We start from the raw sequence: 17,969 nt of genomic DNA, 5'->3' as shown, positions 1-17,969 counted from the left end.
TGCCTCCTTAGAGAGGCCATCCCTGTGAGTGGCAGTCTGTTCGGGTCATTTCCAATCTAGTCATACTCATACACTCTCTCTTCCTCTTTTCTTTCTCTTGCTAAAATGTTTTGTGTCATTTCCTTTTTAGTGTCTGTCTCCCTTTAAAAGCGTAAGCTCTTCAGGAGCAGGGACTTCGTGTGTCTTACCTGTACCTGCATTCTCATCATCTTGGATAAAGCTTGGTCTAGAGTAGGCACTGAAAATAGTTTTGAGTGATAAATGGCAAAATAAATATTAATTATATGGATTTTTAAAAAGAAGGAACGAATGACATTTTTGGGGGGATTAACTTTATTTTGGAATGAATAATGTGGGATGTTTTAGAAACTAAGCCACAACTTAAAGAATATAATGCATTAGGCCTTAATAGATATTAACCCCTTAGTGGACTTGAGCTTGTTACGTGCAGCAAACATTGAGGACCTCTCATTTGCATGACAAACTCTCTGTGCCCTCAGAATTGGAGGAGCTGAGAGAACAGTGGGTCATTGAGCCTGAGAAGCAAAGAGGAGGGTGACATCATAGGAGAAAAGTGTGTGCACATTGGCCCAGGGAGAGGGGAGGGATAGAAGGAGTAGAGGGGTGGTCAAGGGCAAGTGTTAGCTCCTGACTTTAATTTGGCCTAGATTTTAGCTCAAGCTAAAAGGAACCAAGACAATTATTTCTTTAGCATCTGGGTCAGTATGCATAGTAGGTTTTCAATAAGTGCTTTCTGGTAGAGTGAATAAATAAGCTTATGAATCAGAAAGAAAATTCAGGAAAGGTAAAGTCTTAACATTTCTGACCTTGGACACATTGGAAGTGTCTAGGAAGCAAATGAAAAAGAATGCACATGAATTGGAAATTATGAGGTAGAGACAAGGTTGAATTGGACACTCAAAGGTACACTAGCCTGAGGATTTGGGAATAAGAATAATTTCTTCTTCTCGTTCTGCTTCACGCCCCCAGAGTTGAATCAACCTCAGAGTTCCTGTTGACCTCAGGAGAGGATTCCAAATACACAAATCAGGAAAACAGAGGGAGGAAAATCTTTGAATGCTAACCAGCAAAAACATCCAGCTTGGGGGTGTCTCATTTTTCCCCAGTCCCAATTAGATACACTCTGACATGTAAAAGAGAAGTAATGATGGGGTGAAGCAGGGAGGTACTATCTGAAGGTGACAACGTGAACCTGAAAATCTATGTCCAGATTATACCTCTGCTGTGCTCCGTTTTGGGGAGCTTCTGGATTTGAATCTAAAAGTGATATCTGGAAAAGAGATAATAATTTGTGCTCACATAGCACTTTTCATCTGAAGGTCTCCAAGCACTTTACAAAGAAATAAGTATTATTATCCCAGATGGAAGGACTCAGACAGAGGGGGTGCTGCCCTTTCCAGCAAATTGGAGAGTAGATACCCTTGGGCGTCTGACACAGCCCTAGGCTATAAATTATTGAACCCTGTCCTCCCTTCATTGGGAGCTGGGACTATCAATGCTGTGACTTTGCATAAATAATTAAATAAGCAAGCAAGCAAACAAACAAACATCAGGCGCCACTCTTAAGAACTTTAGCATGTGTTCAAAACATAGGACAATGGGTGGTTTTAAAACCACTGAATTTGGGGTAAAGTCTAGCTACTTAGAATAAGAAGAGCGGTTATTCTAATAGTAGCTAACATGTGCCAGGCATTGTTTTAAGTAGCCTACATATTATATTTAAGCCTCACAACAACTGTAACGAGGGAGAACCTATTATCACTTTACCCATTTTACAGCTGAGGCCACAGAGACACAGAGAAGTTAAGTAACTTGGCCAAAAAATCGGCTAAGCAAGTGGCAGCACCGGAATTCAGATGTGGACAGTATGAGCCCATCGCTCACACTCTCAGCCAGTTACTCGGTGCCAGATACCGTGAAGCATTTTGCATGAATTATCTCATTGAATCCTCACAAAACCCCTAAGAGGTAGATACATCATTACCCCAGTATTAGCGGGGGAGGAAACCAAGGCTTAGAAAGGTGAAGTGACCTGCTCACATTCTAGCAGGGGCGGAGCCAGGATTTTGAACCCTGGACAAAACAGCACAAAACAGGCAAGGCGTGGAGGTTCGGGTGCGTTTCTGCCACTAACTAAGCTGCGTGACCTTGAGCAAATCAAATCATCTCCGTGGCCTCTGTCTACCTCTGAGAAAAGAAGACATCGGGCTGCATTGATGCTGAAGTCCTTCCCAGGGCTAATATCCTCAGATTCTCAGTATCTGTTTTCTGTTTAGTCCCCTGTTTGAAACTCCTTGGAGGAAAAGAAATTAACCACACAGAACCTGAGAGTCACTCTGGAAGCCAAATTTAGAAAACAGATCTCAAAAGGAGAAAAAAGAAGTTTACAAAATGTCTTTATTTAGAAAACGAGACTGTCCTGCAGTGCTTGGCTGGATTTGTAAGACTCGGCGACCACATAAAAGCCAGACACATCTCCTCCACGAGCCAGTTCTCCTGGTCGTAGTGACTCGTGTAACCTGGTTCAGTGGCCAGAAATGGCCACTGAATCGGCTAAAGCTGGAAGAAGCCCATCCTGTGTAGGAGGGATCTGGGAGAAGGAGCCAAGCTTTTCATGTGGGTGTTCTATCTCGAATTCAGAATGTCTATACCATTCTGTCTACTTCTGTTTTTATTCTCAGTGATTATTATATAGTGACACAGCCCACTGCTACCATGAACCAGTTTTTTCACAACCTGGTGGGGAGCCATGGTATAGTCAACAGGTCTGGCTTTCTATTTCTCTGGGTTGTTCTGTTCAAAAGTGTGAGCTTGAGCCACAGGAAACACAATTATCTTAAAGAGGTATATCTATACACTCCCATGTTCATGGCAGTGCTGTTCACAACAGCCCAGGTACAGAAACAACCCAGGTGTCCATCAGTGAATGAGTGGATAAAGATGGGATGTGTCACTCTCTATAAAATTATTATTATTCAGCCTTAAAAAAGAAAACAATTCTATTTGCCACAAACGGGTGAACCTAGAGGATATTATGCTAAGCGAAATGAGCCAGACACAGGAAGACAAATACTGCACGGTATCATTTATGTGTGGAATCTTAAAACACAACAAAACAAAAGAATAAAATAAAATAAAATGAAAGCTAGACTTACAGAAACAGAATAGAATGGCAGTTGTCAGGGGCTGGGGAGTGGGGGAAGGGGGAGAGATTGGCCAAAGAGTGTAAACTTTCATTTATAAAATGAATAAGCTCTTAGGATCTAAAGTACACAGGGTGAGTATAGTTGATAACACTTGTATAGATAACACTTTATCTATCTATGTAGAAAATGATTGGCTTTTGCACTTTATATTACACTTTTGTCCATGATACCTCAATTAAGCTGACAAAATAAAAATAAAGAGAAAAAAATAAAACAAACGAAAAACCTCCCAAAAGTGTGAGCTTTGAGTTTGTGATAAATCTTGGCCCTATTCGTAGACTTTGTGATCTTGGGAAAGTCACATCAATTCTCGCAATGTCTCAATTTTCCTCATCTGTTTATAAAATGTTGCCTCCACCCCTTGGTCTCCAGTGGTATACATTTCAGATAGTCTGCCACTGATAGAAGTATCTGGGAGAGGTTAGGGACCTCTCCGATGACGACAGGGTGAGGCAGAGAGATGTGGCAGTGGTGTGCACAAAGCAAGCATTTGGGCAACGACGAACCTGAACGGGAATCCTAACTCTGTCATTTGGGCAAGTTATTAATCCTCTACAAGTCTCTTCAGCTTGTAAAATGCAAAACTGTTGAGGTATGGAAATATAAACACGAAGCTCCTGACATACGATAGACCATTAATAAATGGCCTATTATTATTTTTATGATCAGTTGTTGAATTATGACTAGTTAGCAGGTTCAGAATATGAAGATTTATTTTCTTTTTTGTCTATTAAACTTTTAAAATGTTTACCCATTTTTTTTTTAATTTTTTTTTCAACGTTTTTTATTTATTTAAGGACAGAGAGAGACAGAGCATGAACGGGGGAGGGGCAGAGAAAGAGGGAGACACAGAATCGGAAACAGGCTCCAGGCTCCGAGCCATCAGCCCAGAGCCCGACGCGGGGCTCGAACTCACGGACCGCGAGATCGTGACCTGGCTGAAGTCGGACGCTTAACCGACTGCGCCACCCAGGCGCCCCTGTTTACCCATTTTTAAAGAGAGAGAGAGACAGAGAGAAAGCAGGGGAGGGGCAGAGAGAGCTTGAGATTGAGAATCCCAAGCAGGCTCCATGCTGCCAGCACAGAGACTGACGCCGGGCTTGAACTCAGGAACAGTGAGATCATGACTTGAGCCAAAATCAAGAGTTGGATGCTCAACCGATTGAGCCACCCGGGTGCCCAATCAAGATTTATTTTCTAAAACATGCACACTAATTCACTTTGATCGCCAGGAAAGAGCCAATTGGGTGTGTCCTTCTAGGAAACCAGACACCCTGTTTTTCTATACTAAAGGCTTGAGGCTAATTCTGGAAGCTGGACAGGAAACCTGGACAGGTACTTCTCTTCCCCTTAGAAGTCTCTGCCTACGGCCTCACTTTCTGTGGCCACGGGAATTCTAGTAGTCTGCTGGGATTTCAAAACTTTCCTTTTGTTCTGAAGAGGGTAAAATTATAATGCAATAATTCCCAACCCTTTTTAGCATCAGACTTTCATCTCACGGCCAAAAAAATAATTTCAAGGAATCCCATACAATGAAAGTTCTATTTGAAGTAGCTTTTTTAAAAAGTTTTTTAAATGTTTATTTATTTTTGAGAGAGAGCATGCAAGCAGGGAAGGGGAAGAGAAGGATGGAGACACAGAATCCAAAGCAGGTTCCAGGCTCTGAGCTGTCAGCACAGAGCCCCATGCAGGGCTTGAACTCACAAACTGCAAGGTCATGACCTGGGCCGAAGTCAGGTGCTTAACCGACCGGGCCACCCAGGTGCCCCGGAAGTAGCTTTTGATTAAGAACACACATGATAACAATTAGAAACAGTATGAAGTTAGAGGATCCTCTGAAACATTTTTTCCAAATAGGTAGTATACGGGCCTGATGTAACATTCACACAGTACAAAAGGGTATAGTACTTTCACTCGCTCCTCAGTCACTCAGTGCCCTTCCCAGAGCCCACTCTTGTTTCAGTTTCTGCTGTGTCCTTTCAAAGGTAATCTATGCTTTACAAATACGTACATATTTATCCTTTAAAACAAGACAAAATGATAGGATATCTTTCCACTGTTCTTCATACCTAACAATGTCTTGTTATACTTTAAATTATTTTTAACATTTATTTTTGAGAGAGAGAGGCAGACAGAGCACGAGCAGGGGAGGGGCAAAGAGAGAGGGAGACACAGAATCCGAAGCAGGCTCCAGGCTCTGAGCTGCGAGCACAGAGCCTGACATGGGGCTCGAACTCAAGAACCATGAGATCATGACCTGAGCCGAAGCCAGACGTTCAACTGATTGAGTCACCCAGGCGCTCCCTGTCTTGTTATACTTTAAAATGGGCCTGTGAAAAAAGGAAAGAGGATGTGTGTTTTTGTTCATCATGGTGGCATCTACTATTGAAAAGTTGAATTGTATCTGTTAATATACAGAAAGTCCAAGTGTACATTAACTACACAGCACTTAGAGATTCTCAGCTCTAAGTTGGGAACCACTGGTATAAGAAAGTTAACAGTAATATTCAACATTAATTTCGGCCCTTACTCTGTATCAGGCATTGTTCTAAGCACTTTACACTTATTATCGCATATAATCCACATCCTTCAAATCCTTCTCTCAGCTTAAGTGTTATCTCCTCAGAGAAGCTTTCTAGTATCCAAGTTTACCTGCCCTCTCCCCTTTCCATTATTCCCTATCATTCCATCCTATTGATTTCCTTCAGGAGACGAACCTCTATAAGCAATTAGTTACCTATCTATTTGTTTACTGTTGCTTTTCCCAACAGTACAGGCTTTAAGAGCAGGGACAGAGTCAGTTTGGTTCCCTGCAGTATATCCAGTGGCCCGTAGTGTGCCTCAGTGTTTGGCACAGAGGAGCCATTCAACTGGATATTAGTATATAACGAGCAATGAAACAACTTTATGGGGTAAACCCTATGATGATCTCCATTATACATATGAGGAAACGAAGGCCTAGAGAGAAAAACGGGCTCATCCCAAAGTTTGTGAATTACAAAACTGATTTGAAACCCAGCTCTGCGTGACCCCAGAGCGCAAGTTCTTTACCACTCTGGTCTCCGGAACCGAGGTCTCAGTACAGTCCTGGCTGTGTGTGATCTTGAGTAAGTTCCTTTTCCTCCCTGGGACTGGGTGGTCCACTGAGAAACAGGAGAGTGAAGTTAGCAATATTCCTTACAGTGACGTTCTGTGACATGGGAGATCGTGATCTACGAAAATATAAAGGGGAACATTGAAGGGGCCAACAAGACTGGCTCTCTTAAGAGAGCTGACTTTAGATCATTTTCTTCCTTCCCTCCTTTCTTCACTGAAGATTTGCTGATCTCTGTTCTATGCCAGCCCCTGTGTTATAGTGCTCCAGAGACTAATAGGACATAGTCCCTGCCGTTAAGGTGCCTGGTCTAATGGGTCTAATGCAAACCCACTAACAGCTGCTTTTAGTATAGGTCGGTGCCATCCAGTAATATGTAGGAGGCCCATGGTTACACGAAAGAGGAAGGGATTAATTCCATCATGTTATGTGTATGGTGCTGGGGATGGAGGTAGATGTGAGGAAGGGAGAGATGAGGTATAATGCTGAGCTGGGTCTCGGGGAAAGAATAGTTTCCCAGATGGACAAGGTTGAGGTAAGGCTTCTGGACACAAGAGACATTATCTGGGGAAGCACGGCAAGAAACAGCATGCTGTGCTGAGGATTCCTGGGGTGGTGGGTTGGCTCCCAGCGTATGGAGCTGGTTAGGTAGAGGGAGCCCATGAAGAGTCATGCTGAAGAGTCTGTGGACTTGATTCCTCCGAGCAGTGGCACGGCCAACTCATATCTACATTTCATCTTTAGAAGGGTGACTCTGACGGTGGTAGCACTGGAGGAGGGCGATGGGGCAAAGGGTGCAGAGACTAGTTAGGAAGTGTGGCGGTAGCCGAGGTGAGAGATGATGAGCACTTGGACCTCAGGCATTCACAGCAGGGCTGGAGAGGATACACTGGAGATTTTTTAAAAGGTAGAGCAGAAGGACTTGGTGATTGATTGGATGAGGGAAAATAAGGGGAGACCAAGGGACTTATTTGAAGGGACCAGGTGGCCAAGCGTAAAATACTGCCATTGACAACTATAGCGAGTTTGGAGTGGGGTGGGAGAAATAACACTGTTGGCTTTGGATATGTTAAGTTTGGGGTGTCTCTTCGACAGCTAGGAACGGTTTAGCTCCATCCTTCCTTTCCAGATTAGCCGTCCAAGCCTAAGCCAGACATCCCTGGGCTGGCTTCCTGCGGGGCCCAGGCAGGGGTAAAATTCTCTAAGACCTGAGTAGAATTCCTGAGTTCCACATCCTTCAAGGATGTAAGAATAAGCTGGGTATTGAAAACTAGATCCTTATTGATAGGAGGAGAATGGATCCTGGATTTGCTTTTTTAAATCAGATGCCGGCTCCAGTGGACCAAACCCTTCTGCCTCTTGCAAGCATCAGACTTTTACAAAGAAACCTTTTCCGATGGAGCAGCCAGCCTCTGGCCCTGACAGGCTCTGGCTCTCAAGCTGGCTCCCGAGAAGCCCCCTACCTCCCTTAGGGAACAGCTTTTTAAAAGAAGATGAGGTTGTGCAGCGCCTGGCCCTGTCTAGCAGCTGCAGAAAGCCCAGAGTCTTGGGAATGGACCCACTCCCAGCCACCACCCTGGTGGCGTTAGGTGTCCTCGATGCCGAGACAAGACTCCACGTAGCCCTAACTCTTTCCAAAAATGATGGGACTGGAATCCTTCCCCACCTCAATTCATACCTCTAGAGCTCACTAGGCGTTGGCAGGGCCGAACACGTGGGGTCGATTAGGGGCCGGCCTCTAGGGTCCTGCCAAGGAAGGGGACAACCCAGGAGGTGGAGGGCTAGCCCGCCACACCTCGCGTGGAAATCTCCCTGGCTGCTCCAGCTGATGGCCAAAAGGCAGGGGCACACCCTGTGTCCCACTCCCACTTTCATATAGGACGGTGCCAGAATCCCTTATCTCTACTCCGTCCTCTCGTCACACACTGCCCTACTGTCCTGCCCATAAATCCCAAGAGCTAAGGTAGCGCGATTCCTCCCGCGCCCCTGCGGGCCCCGAAGCCGGGCGCTAAGGCAGTGCAGTCCCAAGCTTCCCCTGCAGAAGCCGCGCTCCTCACTCGGTCCGGGGGTAGAGGGGGCGCGAGAGAGCAAGTGGGCGGGCGTCCTATTCTCCGCATCCTCCTCCAGGTCCTGGCGCGCAGGGTGGGAGCGCCGCGCGGCTCCGCGCTGCGCATCGCGGCCCGCTTGCCGCCTGCCCCCTGCCCTAGCTGGGCCGCCTCCCCGGGCTGCCGGTGGAGGGCTACGAGGCGCTAACGTTACGCTGTTTCCGGTTTTCTAGCGGGCTCTGTTTCCCCTCCCAAGGCGGCGGCGGCGGAGCGGCGGAGCCCCCCAAATGGCCTGGCCAGATGCGGCAGGTTTGCTGCTCAGCGCTGCCGCCGCCGCCACTGGAGAAGGCTCGGTGCAGCAGCTACAGCGACAGCAGCAGCAGCGGCAGCAGCAGCAGCAGCAGCAGCAGCGGCAGCAGCAGCGGCAGCAGCGAGAGGAGCAGCAGCAGCAGCAGCAGCAGCGAGAGCAGCAGCAGGAGCAGCAGCAGCAGCAACAGCAGCATCTCCCGTCCCGCTGCGCCCCCAGAGCCGCGGCCGCCGCAACAGCCGCAGCCCCGCAGCCCCGCAGCCCGGAGAGCCGCCGCCCGCTCTCGAGCCGCAGCCGCCGGCGGCATGAGGCGCGACCCGGCCCCCGGCTTCTCCATGCTGCTCTTCGGTGTGTCGCTCGCCTGCTACTCGCCTAGCCTCAAGTCGGTGCAGGACCAGGCGTATAAGGCACCCGTGGTGGTGGAGGGCAAGGTACAGGGGTTAGCCCCGGCCGGCGGCTCCAGCTCCAACAGCACCCGAGAGCCGCCCGCCTCGGGTCGGGTGGCGCTGGTAAAGGTGCTGGACAAGTGGCCGCTCCGGAGCGGGGGTCTGCAGCGCGAGCAGGTGATCAGCGTGGGCTCCTGTGCGCCGCTCGAAAGGAACCAGCGCTACATCTTTTTCCTGGAGCCCACGGAGCAGCCCTTAGTGTTTAAGACGGCCTTTGCCCCCATCGACACCAACGGCAAAAACCTCAAGAAAGAGGTGGGCAAGATCCTGTGCACTGACTGCGGTGAGTCGCCCCCTCCCTCTGCTAGAGAAAGGGGGGAGGGGAGAGGTGGTAGAGAATGGGGGTGGGGCGGAGAGGTGCTGCAGGTGCCCAGGCCTGGCAGCGGCGGGCTGCTGGGGGGTGGGGCCGCCCCTGGGCAGGGCGCCTGGCACGGGTGGGTGAGGGGGTTGGGGTTGGGGAGAAGGAGGATCGGGCTTAAAGTGTGCCAGGGGTGGGGGGCGGGGGAAGGCGCTGGCCTGTGCCAGCAGCGATCTGCGGCTGATGTATGGCAAGTGGAGCTGGAAAGCTGCCATCATAGCCCAGTAGCGGCAGGAAAAACGGAGAAGTCCGGGCGGTGCTGGCCCGAGGCTCAGTGAGTCAGGAGTGACCCTCGGAGGCCTTGCCCGCTCTGCTCCCATGGGCCTGCCTTGCTCAGGCTGGAGAGGGTCTGCAGGAGCAGCCGGGCAGACTCCCAGCTTGTGAAGGCCTCCGCTTACAAGTTCTCCTAGGGAATGATGGCCCCCGCCCCCTCCTTCCTCTCCTGGGCTCCGGGTTCTGCTCATCCACACCGCTGGCGCAGACAGAGTTGGACTTTTTATGCTACTGTTTTCCGTCCTCCATGTGGCTCGGGTGTTTTCTCCATTGTGATTGCCCGTCTTTGCTAAGCAGTTAGCATGCTTTCTCTTAACGTCCAGGACCATCGAGCAGACACCTCTCTTGGCTGTTTCTGGGAGATTTCACTAGGTCTGTTGATGGTGATGACAGTGAAAGAGAGTAACTTACTTCTGCTGAATGCTGTAAGTTCAAGCTCTGACATCTTACTGGCAGGATGTGTTGACTGCGTCTCTCATCTTCATGGTTTTGGGCGCTGCACAGGAACGCAGGTGACTGGAAACAAAACACTGAAATCTGTAGGTCTCTGTAGGTGGGAGTGGAGGTCTCCCATGACAAAAGTCAAAGAAATATCAGTTTAAGAGCTTTTGTTTCTTATCCCTGCACCCAATACTTCTCAGTAAGGTATTTCAAACCAAATCGGCCCCATACTGGAGTATTCGGTGTTAGCTTATCTTGTGCTTATTCATATTGGGGTGTCATTTTGTCCCAAGTAAGGCTGAATTTGGTGCTTGCTGTGTGACTCTGAGCTGTGTAATCACTGAATTGTGACAGATGTCCTGGATGGCCATCGAAGTTGGCTTGTTTACCAGTTTACCAATGGGTTCTAGATAGGCTTTGAGAAGCAAAGAATGTGTAACAGCTCATAGGAGGTTTTGCTGCCCTTATCTTTCTAGATCAATGCCTTTGACTTTTGGAAGCTTTCCTCCTCTTACCAACCCCCACCCCCCCGCCCCCGCCGCCGTCCTTCAGGAGACAAATTTTAATTTAGTGGTGGTAGTATATCTAGGCATTATGTTGAACAGTGATCACTTTGATCAGAAGAATCTTGAAGTATCTTAATAAGGAGGGAAAAACTTTGGTGGTAACAGCAGTTTCTCTCTCTGACATTGTTCTGAGGAATATTGTTGACTTCTCTTTAATGTCTTAAATGTTTTATGACGACAAGTTGAGACCAGTTAAGAATGTCTAATTTTTTATTGTTAAGTATTTTATCTGAGACCCCGTGGGGAGCTGTGGATCTGTATTGTGCAGTGGGAAATAGATAGTAAAAACATTTATTGAACCTTGTCCAAGGACAGCTTCTGTTTTGGTTTTCGGTGAGTTGCTCCTGAATATGCACAGGGCACATCACCACATAATCCCTAGTCTGGTCCACTGAGACCCAATGGTGATTGTCAGGTAATCCCCTGTCTTCCTCCTCCTCCTTTACTCCTTCCCTCCTGACAATTATGCCTTGTTCGTTTTAGTGAGAGTTTAATAGTTTAATAGTTGAATGTGTGATCAGGAAGGATTTGGAGGTCAGAAATGTTGTCTGCTTTGAGCTTATGATCGCCTCATATGATTGAAATGTCATGGGTAGTATAGTGCCCAGAAGATACTGCAATCCGTGCTAAGGAGAAGGCTCTCCCACACTGCAAATTGTCAAGGAGCAGGAATGAGCATGGAAGTAAACACTTCAGAAATGCAAATATTTTTGCTTTGAGTTGATAACATATAGATCTGGGTCAGTTCAGGAGGGGGGCTTTATACAAGGGGATTAGAAATTAAAGGACATATTTGCGAGAGGAAACTTGTGGAACTGGTGATCGTGTGGCAGAAGAGCATAGACTACATTTTCCTATTTTCGACTGCGGGGTTAAAGAAAGCAGAAAGCGTGCACTGGTGATGGTATATTAAATAAGGAAACAAAATCATCCTAACTAACCACAACACCTTCCTTGTGTTCAGCAGGAAATAACTAACAAATTCATTTTCTGTTTTCTGTCTCTAAAGAAAGCCCTCTAGGCCACAGGGTCATTGGGAACATTTTCTCCTTGGAGCAGATCTGCCCATTGCAAAATAGGGAAACTGGCACTCAGAAACTGTCATCATGGCCGTTATATTGAGCAACTGTGGTTGAATTGTTACTTTGTTTAGCCAGTTCCAGCCCTGAATGTGTCTGGATTCAGAGAGGTATGGTTCCTGGGGAGATCATCTAGAAAGGTGTGTTTTGGTGGGCCAGGACTTTGGGATAATATACCATATAGAGTGATACTGAGCTTAAAAGTTAGCAAATGTCTCAGTAGCATCAGTGAGGGGTCATACCGGACCCTTTCTAGAAGGTCCTCATAATGGCTAATTTCACCGCAACTGTAGAATATCGATTTGAAGCATGTGAAATCTGGCTGCAATAACAGTATGTGTCAGAGGGGTATTTTTATAGATCTCATGTGTATCATTCATCCAAAATTACTACCTCTGGTGGTAAAGAGTTGAGTAAAATCTTTGCATTTCTAAGATTGCATACATGAGGTGTTTTCTATGCCTTCTGTGGAAAGGAGATGAAAAAGAGTTAGAAGTCTTAGAGATTAGCAACTCTGTACAAGGCATCCTGTTCTGCAAACGGGCCTGCATTTTTAACAATGGTTGCATATATTTTGGTATAATCACACCCTATCTTGTTGTTTTCCTATGTATATGCTTTTAAGCTGTTTCCTTGTTGAATAGACACAGCCGATGTGTTACCAAAAAAAAAAAAAAAAAAAGATCATTCTTCCTTTGGAACTTTCTGACTTGCAGTTTTCTTTCAATGTATAGTGTTCTTTGTTGTTAAAGATGGAAAAGGTGTATTCCTGGAGCACTTTACATTCTTTCAAATAGTTTTTAATTAATTTGACATCCAGATTCACATGTTAGGGGAAGGTGGTTCACAAAATTTGGTAAAGCAAAAGTGACTGTATATTTTTAAAATGCTGTTTATTTAAAGAATCTTTTCTTCCCCAGCCAGCTGGAAACCCAGCTGTGCTGCAGCTTGAAGATGGGAAAGTGAAACTAGACTAGAAACTGACCATCCATGGTGGTAAGGACAAGGCTTGGTTATAGATTTAGGGGTAGCATTACTATCATAAAGTCATTCGTTCTTTCAGTGGCTGCTTTCCATAGCAGATTGTAATTCTTGGCGGTGGGAATCATATTTTATCTTTGAGGTCCTTCTCCTACCTCTCCTGGTCCCTGATGTTGGTTCTGTGCTGGTTTATAGAGGGACTCTCCTAAGGGTCTTTTGAATGAATGAAGTCAAGTGAAGTTAAAAAAGCAAGCCTCCAGATTAATACTAAAACAATCTTAACTCTGATCTGTGACACCAAGTCTCAAAAGCTGAATTTGATGATAGTCTTTACCTGTCGCTATGGGAACCTTTTTTCCAAAGGAGTAGTTATCAACTAGAGTACTTAACCACAATGTGCTTAATCACTGTGCTGATTAGTGTTAATGGGATTTGAGCAGTGTCAAGAATAAAGGTCTTGCTGGAGAGTACCCTCTTTTTTTTTCTTTTTGGAGAATAGATTACCACTCCCTCACCCTCATGTTTAAACGAAAATAAAACAACTAAAATAAAACAACTAACAGTTTGAGTTAACAAATATCTTGGGAACTAGAGAGGATGGTGGATTAACTAACTAGGTGACTAACTTCTTGGTTCCAATCCTCTTTACCGTCTTTTATTATCTAGGACATTTTCATTTTATTTCCTAATAGTAAATGCATCAATAGCTTTTTTCCTTATAAAATTGTATTTCGCTTTTTGAGTATGTAAAATATTTATATGCCTTATTCCAGAAAGTACATACAAATATATGGTGAATGGGGTGCCTGGTGTCTGATGCTTAATCTCAGCTCAGGTCTTGATCTCAGGATTGTGAGTTCAAGGCCCATGTTGGGCTTTAAAAAAAAAAAAATACGTGGTGAAAAGTCTCCCTCTAAGCTACCTGTTCCTAAGGCAATTGAAAAATGACATATTCTTGAAATGTGTACTTCTCTAAAAGTAAAATGTTTGTCAAAGAAGCCATGTTTTTCTCTTAAAAGATGGAGAATGTTAATTTTGCCAGTAAGTCAGTATTATGGGAACTTCTTCCCAAGCGATATATATATATATATATATATATATATATATATATATATACATATATATATATATGTTCACCACCCTACCTCGCAAATATAACCCTTGGGTCAGGAATGAAAATCCCAAATTGTTTTCCAGATACTTTGCCTTTAAGAAGTTTTCTGTGACAGTGAATTTGTGATGAATCTTAATTGGGACGCTCAAAGGAGAGATGCAAAGATTTGCCACTGAGCTTTAGGGCCATAGCTCTGCCGGTACAGCAATTCCTACTGTTTCACACTCTTGATAATCTCACAACAGAATCCGTGTGAGAAATCACGTGATTCCATATGTGGAAAGAGAAAACTCTACAGTGCATGATTGCTTTGATTTTCATTTAGAAGCCAAGTCGAAGACTTCAGCTGTTGATGAAGAGTTTGATTTTGACTGTATTCCTGTACAATTGGTAAATTCTAGGACTAGCCACTTGAATACTATTTTGAAGTACGTTTAAGATAACCAATTTGAACGTAGTGTTGAGATTTCAGAGCATCGGGGAATTGCCACTCGAATGCGTAAGCAGAAAACAAATATGGAAATCCAACAGTGGAAGTTTTTAACCCTCTCAGTCCTCTGGCTTAGTGGCATTTGGTAATTCCGCACATTGATTTGGAAAAGGAATGTTAATATCAATGAAGTTTCCCCTGTGCAGCCTTCAACAACTTGTTCTGGGGTCTTTCTTTTCAAGGTCTGAAGTGGTGGCAGTATAATTTGAACCAAAAGTAAAAACCTCCCCCCAGATTTTCAAAGGTATGTGAAATGGGGATTTTTGTCTTGTTTCTAGTGAATTAATCTTCCCCTCCTACTCACTTATTGAAATTAGCGCTTATAAATAAAGTCAGTTTATGAATTTCAAGAGATGATATAGGCAACGCGTTAGAAAACTGGGGAAAGTAAGTGAATTAACCGGTGGAAGTGCTAAATTATGACAAGTCTGTGAAATTCGCCTCCTTTAAAAACATCAGTGCACACAGGTAAATCTTTGTGAACTAGAGCTCCATGTTAGGCTATAGCAACCGTAGGAGCCCGGAGGGTGACTAAAAGGCATCAGGATGACTTGAAAGAGGACATGCTGTACTCAAGCAAAGAGCTTGGAGCTCTTGCCAATCTGGGGTCAAAAGACAGAGATTCATGTTGACTAAGAGCATTTGCTGTTAATCCGCTGTGATGTCTTTCGATAATTATAAATGAGGCTCAGTTAAGGAGCCTTCTTTCTCTGGCGAGTTGCCTCTAGCCAAGTGTGGTATATGAGCTCCATTGTACAGTAACATTCCCTTCCCACTCTGTACTTGCAGTGAGAGCCAAGTTACCTCTCCAGGGACCTTCTCTGGGACAGAGCCTGTTAGCTCCTCCCTGTGCCTCTGCTCAGGACCTGGCCATGCTGCTTGCCTCCTGGGGTGGTCTGGAGGCAGTTAATAGTCCATTTACCCTTGCAGATGTGTCCAGAGTGGCAGAGGCACAGGTAACCTAGAAACTTCCGTATACTACAGCAACACAGCCCCCCAAGATGTGACGTTCAGGTCGCTTTTTATCCTTTTTTCAGAAACAGAATCTTTAGTGCTTCTCTTTTGTCTTCATAGATTTCCTGCCTTGTGCTGATGACATCGGCTTCCCCCTCCTCTTTCCCTCGCTGATCTGTTTATTCAGACTGAGGATCTGTCTTTGTCCTCTAGGCTAGGATGTTTTACTTGGTCTTGATCTTGCTATTGGTCCGACTAACAGAAGACAAACTGAGCTCACATTCCTCAGAACTGAGTGAGAGGAAAGTCACCCCATGGCTAAATACTTGGTTCAGTCCCCGGGACAGTCAGGACATCATTAATTCGATTGTGACAGTGATGCATTTTGGTATTCCTGAGGTTGTATTACTAAGAGAGCTTGGTTTCAATTCCATCTTTCAAATGCTTGCTTCAACAAATACTTATATGTGTGCTCTGTGTAAAGAACTAGGTACTTTCTGGGTAGTTATATCAGACACAGTTCCTGTCATCAAGGAGTTTACAGTCTGGAAGTACAAAGAGCAGCAGTTCAATCCAGAATATGATAAATACCGTGAGATACCAGCATAGTGCTTTTGGGAGCAGGGGAAGCATCTTAGAGGAAAAGAAGATCATATTCAGTTAGAGGATTAAAGAAAGTTTCTTGGAGAAGTAGTTTGAGATGGGATTCTAACAGCCAGGGGTAGTTGAGGTAGGGGTGGTTTAGAGATAGAGACCAATTGATTGACTGCATGGATTTCATGCAGACAGAGCCACCATTCTCTTCAGCAGAGGGGCATATTTGTAGTATGCAAAATAACCAGAATGAAAAGGAGAACTGGAGAAAGGGTCTGGAGAGGTAGGTGAGGGTCACATTTTCACCTGTTTTGAATGCTAGGCTGAAGACTTTATTTGCAATCACGCAAGTAGTATTTGAACGTTAAGAGCAGTTCAGTAATGTTTTGTGGTCATCGGTGAATGGGTCTTGCACGTATTTTGTTAAATTTATCCCTAAGTATTTCAGGTTTTCTGGATGCTACTGTGAAGGGTATTTTTGTTTAATTTTGTTTTCCAGTTATTAATTGCTAGCATACAGGATGATAATTTTTAAAATCTTGACATCGTATCCTGTGACCTTAATAAATTCACTTATTATTCCTAGTAACTTTTTTGGGTAGACTTCTTAAGGAGTTTTCTCTGTGTACATGACTATGTTGTCAGTGAAGAAAAGACAGTTTTACTTTTTACTTTCTAACCTGTTTGCCTTTATTTCTTTTTCTTTCCTTATTCCACCGGCTAGCACTGCCAAGGACAATGTTGAATACAAGTGGTGAGAACAAACATCTTTGTTCTAGTCGTGGTGGAAAGCATTCAGACCTTCACCATTAAGTATGATGTTAGCTGAAAGTTTTTCATAGATGCCCTTCCTTTAAAAAAAATAAAAATTCTACCAAGTATGGTATAATGACTAAGAATTTGGGCTTTACAGCCAAACAGACCTGGGTTTGGAAACCGTCTTCTACATTTTCGAACTCAGTGATGTTGGGCAAATTACTTTCCTATAAAATGGGGATAGTGATAGCACTTAATAGGATAGCTGTATTAAATGAGATAATACGTGTAGAATGATTAGCACAGCACCCAATAATAAATGTTAAAAAATATTAATTATTAACTAAATCTTATGAGATCAATGTGAGCAGGACAACTAATAAGTGAAAATTTTAAGTTCTAAAAGCGGACTGCAGGCAGGCAAGGGGGAGATTTTCACCAACCACTGTATTTTTAACCCAGATGTCCCTATTCATCTCAATACAGAGTCACTGGGTAGGGCTGGTTGAGGTGATGAGAAGAGAAGGGATTATGTGTGTGGTCTCTCTGTAGGGAAGTTCATGCTGGTTCTATGGAGGTCCCAACAAGGCTATCAGTCTTGATGTATCCATGGATCTCTGTTGATCAATATTCTGAGAAGCCCACAGACAGATACTGCTTTTCTCTGTTTCACAAATAGGATGACTATGACTAAGATCCATACTCCAAAATGTGCATTTCAAAATCTCAACATGCTTGTGGGGTCCAGGTTCTGGAGTCCTGCCAGGCCTGCTCTTTGACTATCACTGGTTTTAGCTGTTATTAGGAGGCGCTGCTGAAAGTCCCTGGAAAATGGCTGACAGTGTCTTTTCTTTTTTCCCCGCCCAAAAAGAGCAGATCCCTGACTCATCTTGCTTTGATTTGGGGGCTTCCAGCATTGGGGATGCTTTCACACTACACTATTCATATTCTGTCTTTCCTTGTTTCTGCACTGAGTTGGTGTGGATCTAGGGGCTGCCCAGGTGTGGTCATGTAACAGGGGGCATTTTTGGAGTTTTGGGGGTTTAATTTTCCTTAATTGATAAATGTGCGGAACCTGATGAAAGTATGAATCGTAGATCCTTAAATGTTTGTAGGACAAAGATTCCTCACCTTGCCTTCTTCCTCTAAATATTTTTTGGCTATTATTAACCCTCAGATCCTGGGCTGACCACACATCCCCAACCTCAAGTATTCCTTATTATTTTCTTAGAGTTTTAGTATTT

The 17,969-nt window shown here is 44.7% G+C and overlaps 1 protein-coding gene across 4 annotated transcripts in view; it reads left to right on the top strand.

The window, feature by feature from the left end:
• The first annotated feature begins 8,440 nt into the window (after positions 1-8,440).
• The window catches only part of NRG2 (neuregulin 2), a 186,310-nt gene continuing 176,781 nt past the window's right edge, over positions 8,441-17,969 (top strand). For 3 of the 4 annotated variants that reach the window (XM_045445953.1, XM_045445933.1, XM_045445943.1), the window contains exon 1: positions 8,443-9,402. In XM_045445953.1, coding sequence (XP_045301909.1) covers positions 8,667-9,402 — 736 coding nt within the window. In that variant the 5' untranslated portion in view covers positions 8,443-8,666. Of the gene's footprint in view, positions 9,403-17,969 lie in introns of all 4 variants that reach the window. The other variant, XM_045445927.1, reaches the window with a different exon arrangement.

The sequence above is a fragment of the Leopardus geoffroyi genome, chromosome A1 (genome assembly GCF_018350155.1).
Source record: "Leopardus geoffroyi isolate Oge1 chromosome A1, O.geoffroyi_Oge1_pat1.0, whole genome shotgun sequence".
NCBI lineage: Eukaryota > Metazoa > Chordata > Mammalia > Carnivora > Felidae > Leopardus > Leopardus geoffroyi.
This window is presented reverse-complemented; position numbering and strand designations above follow the sequence as displayed.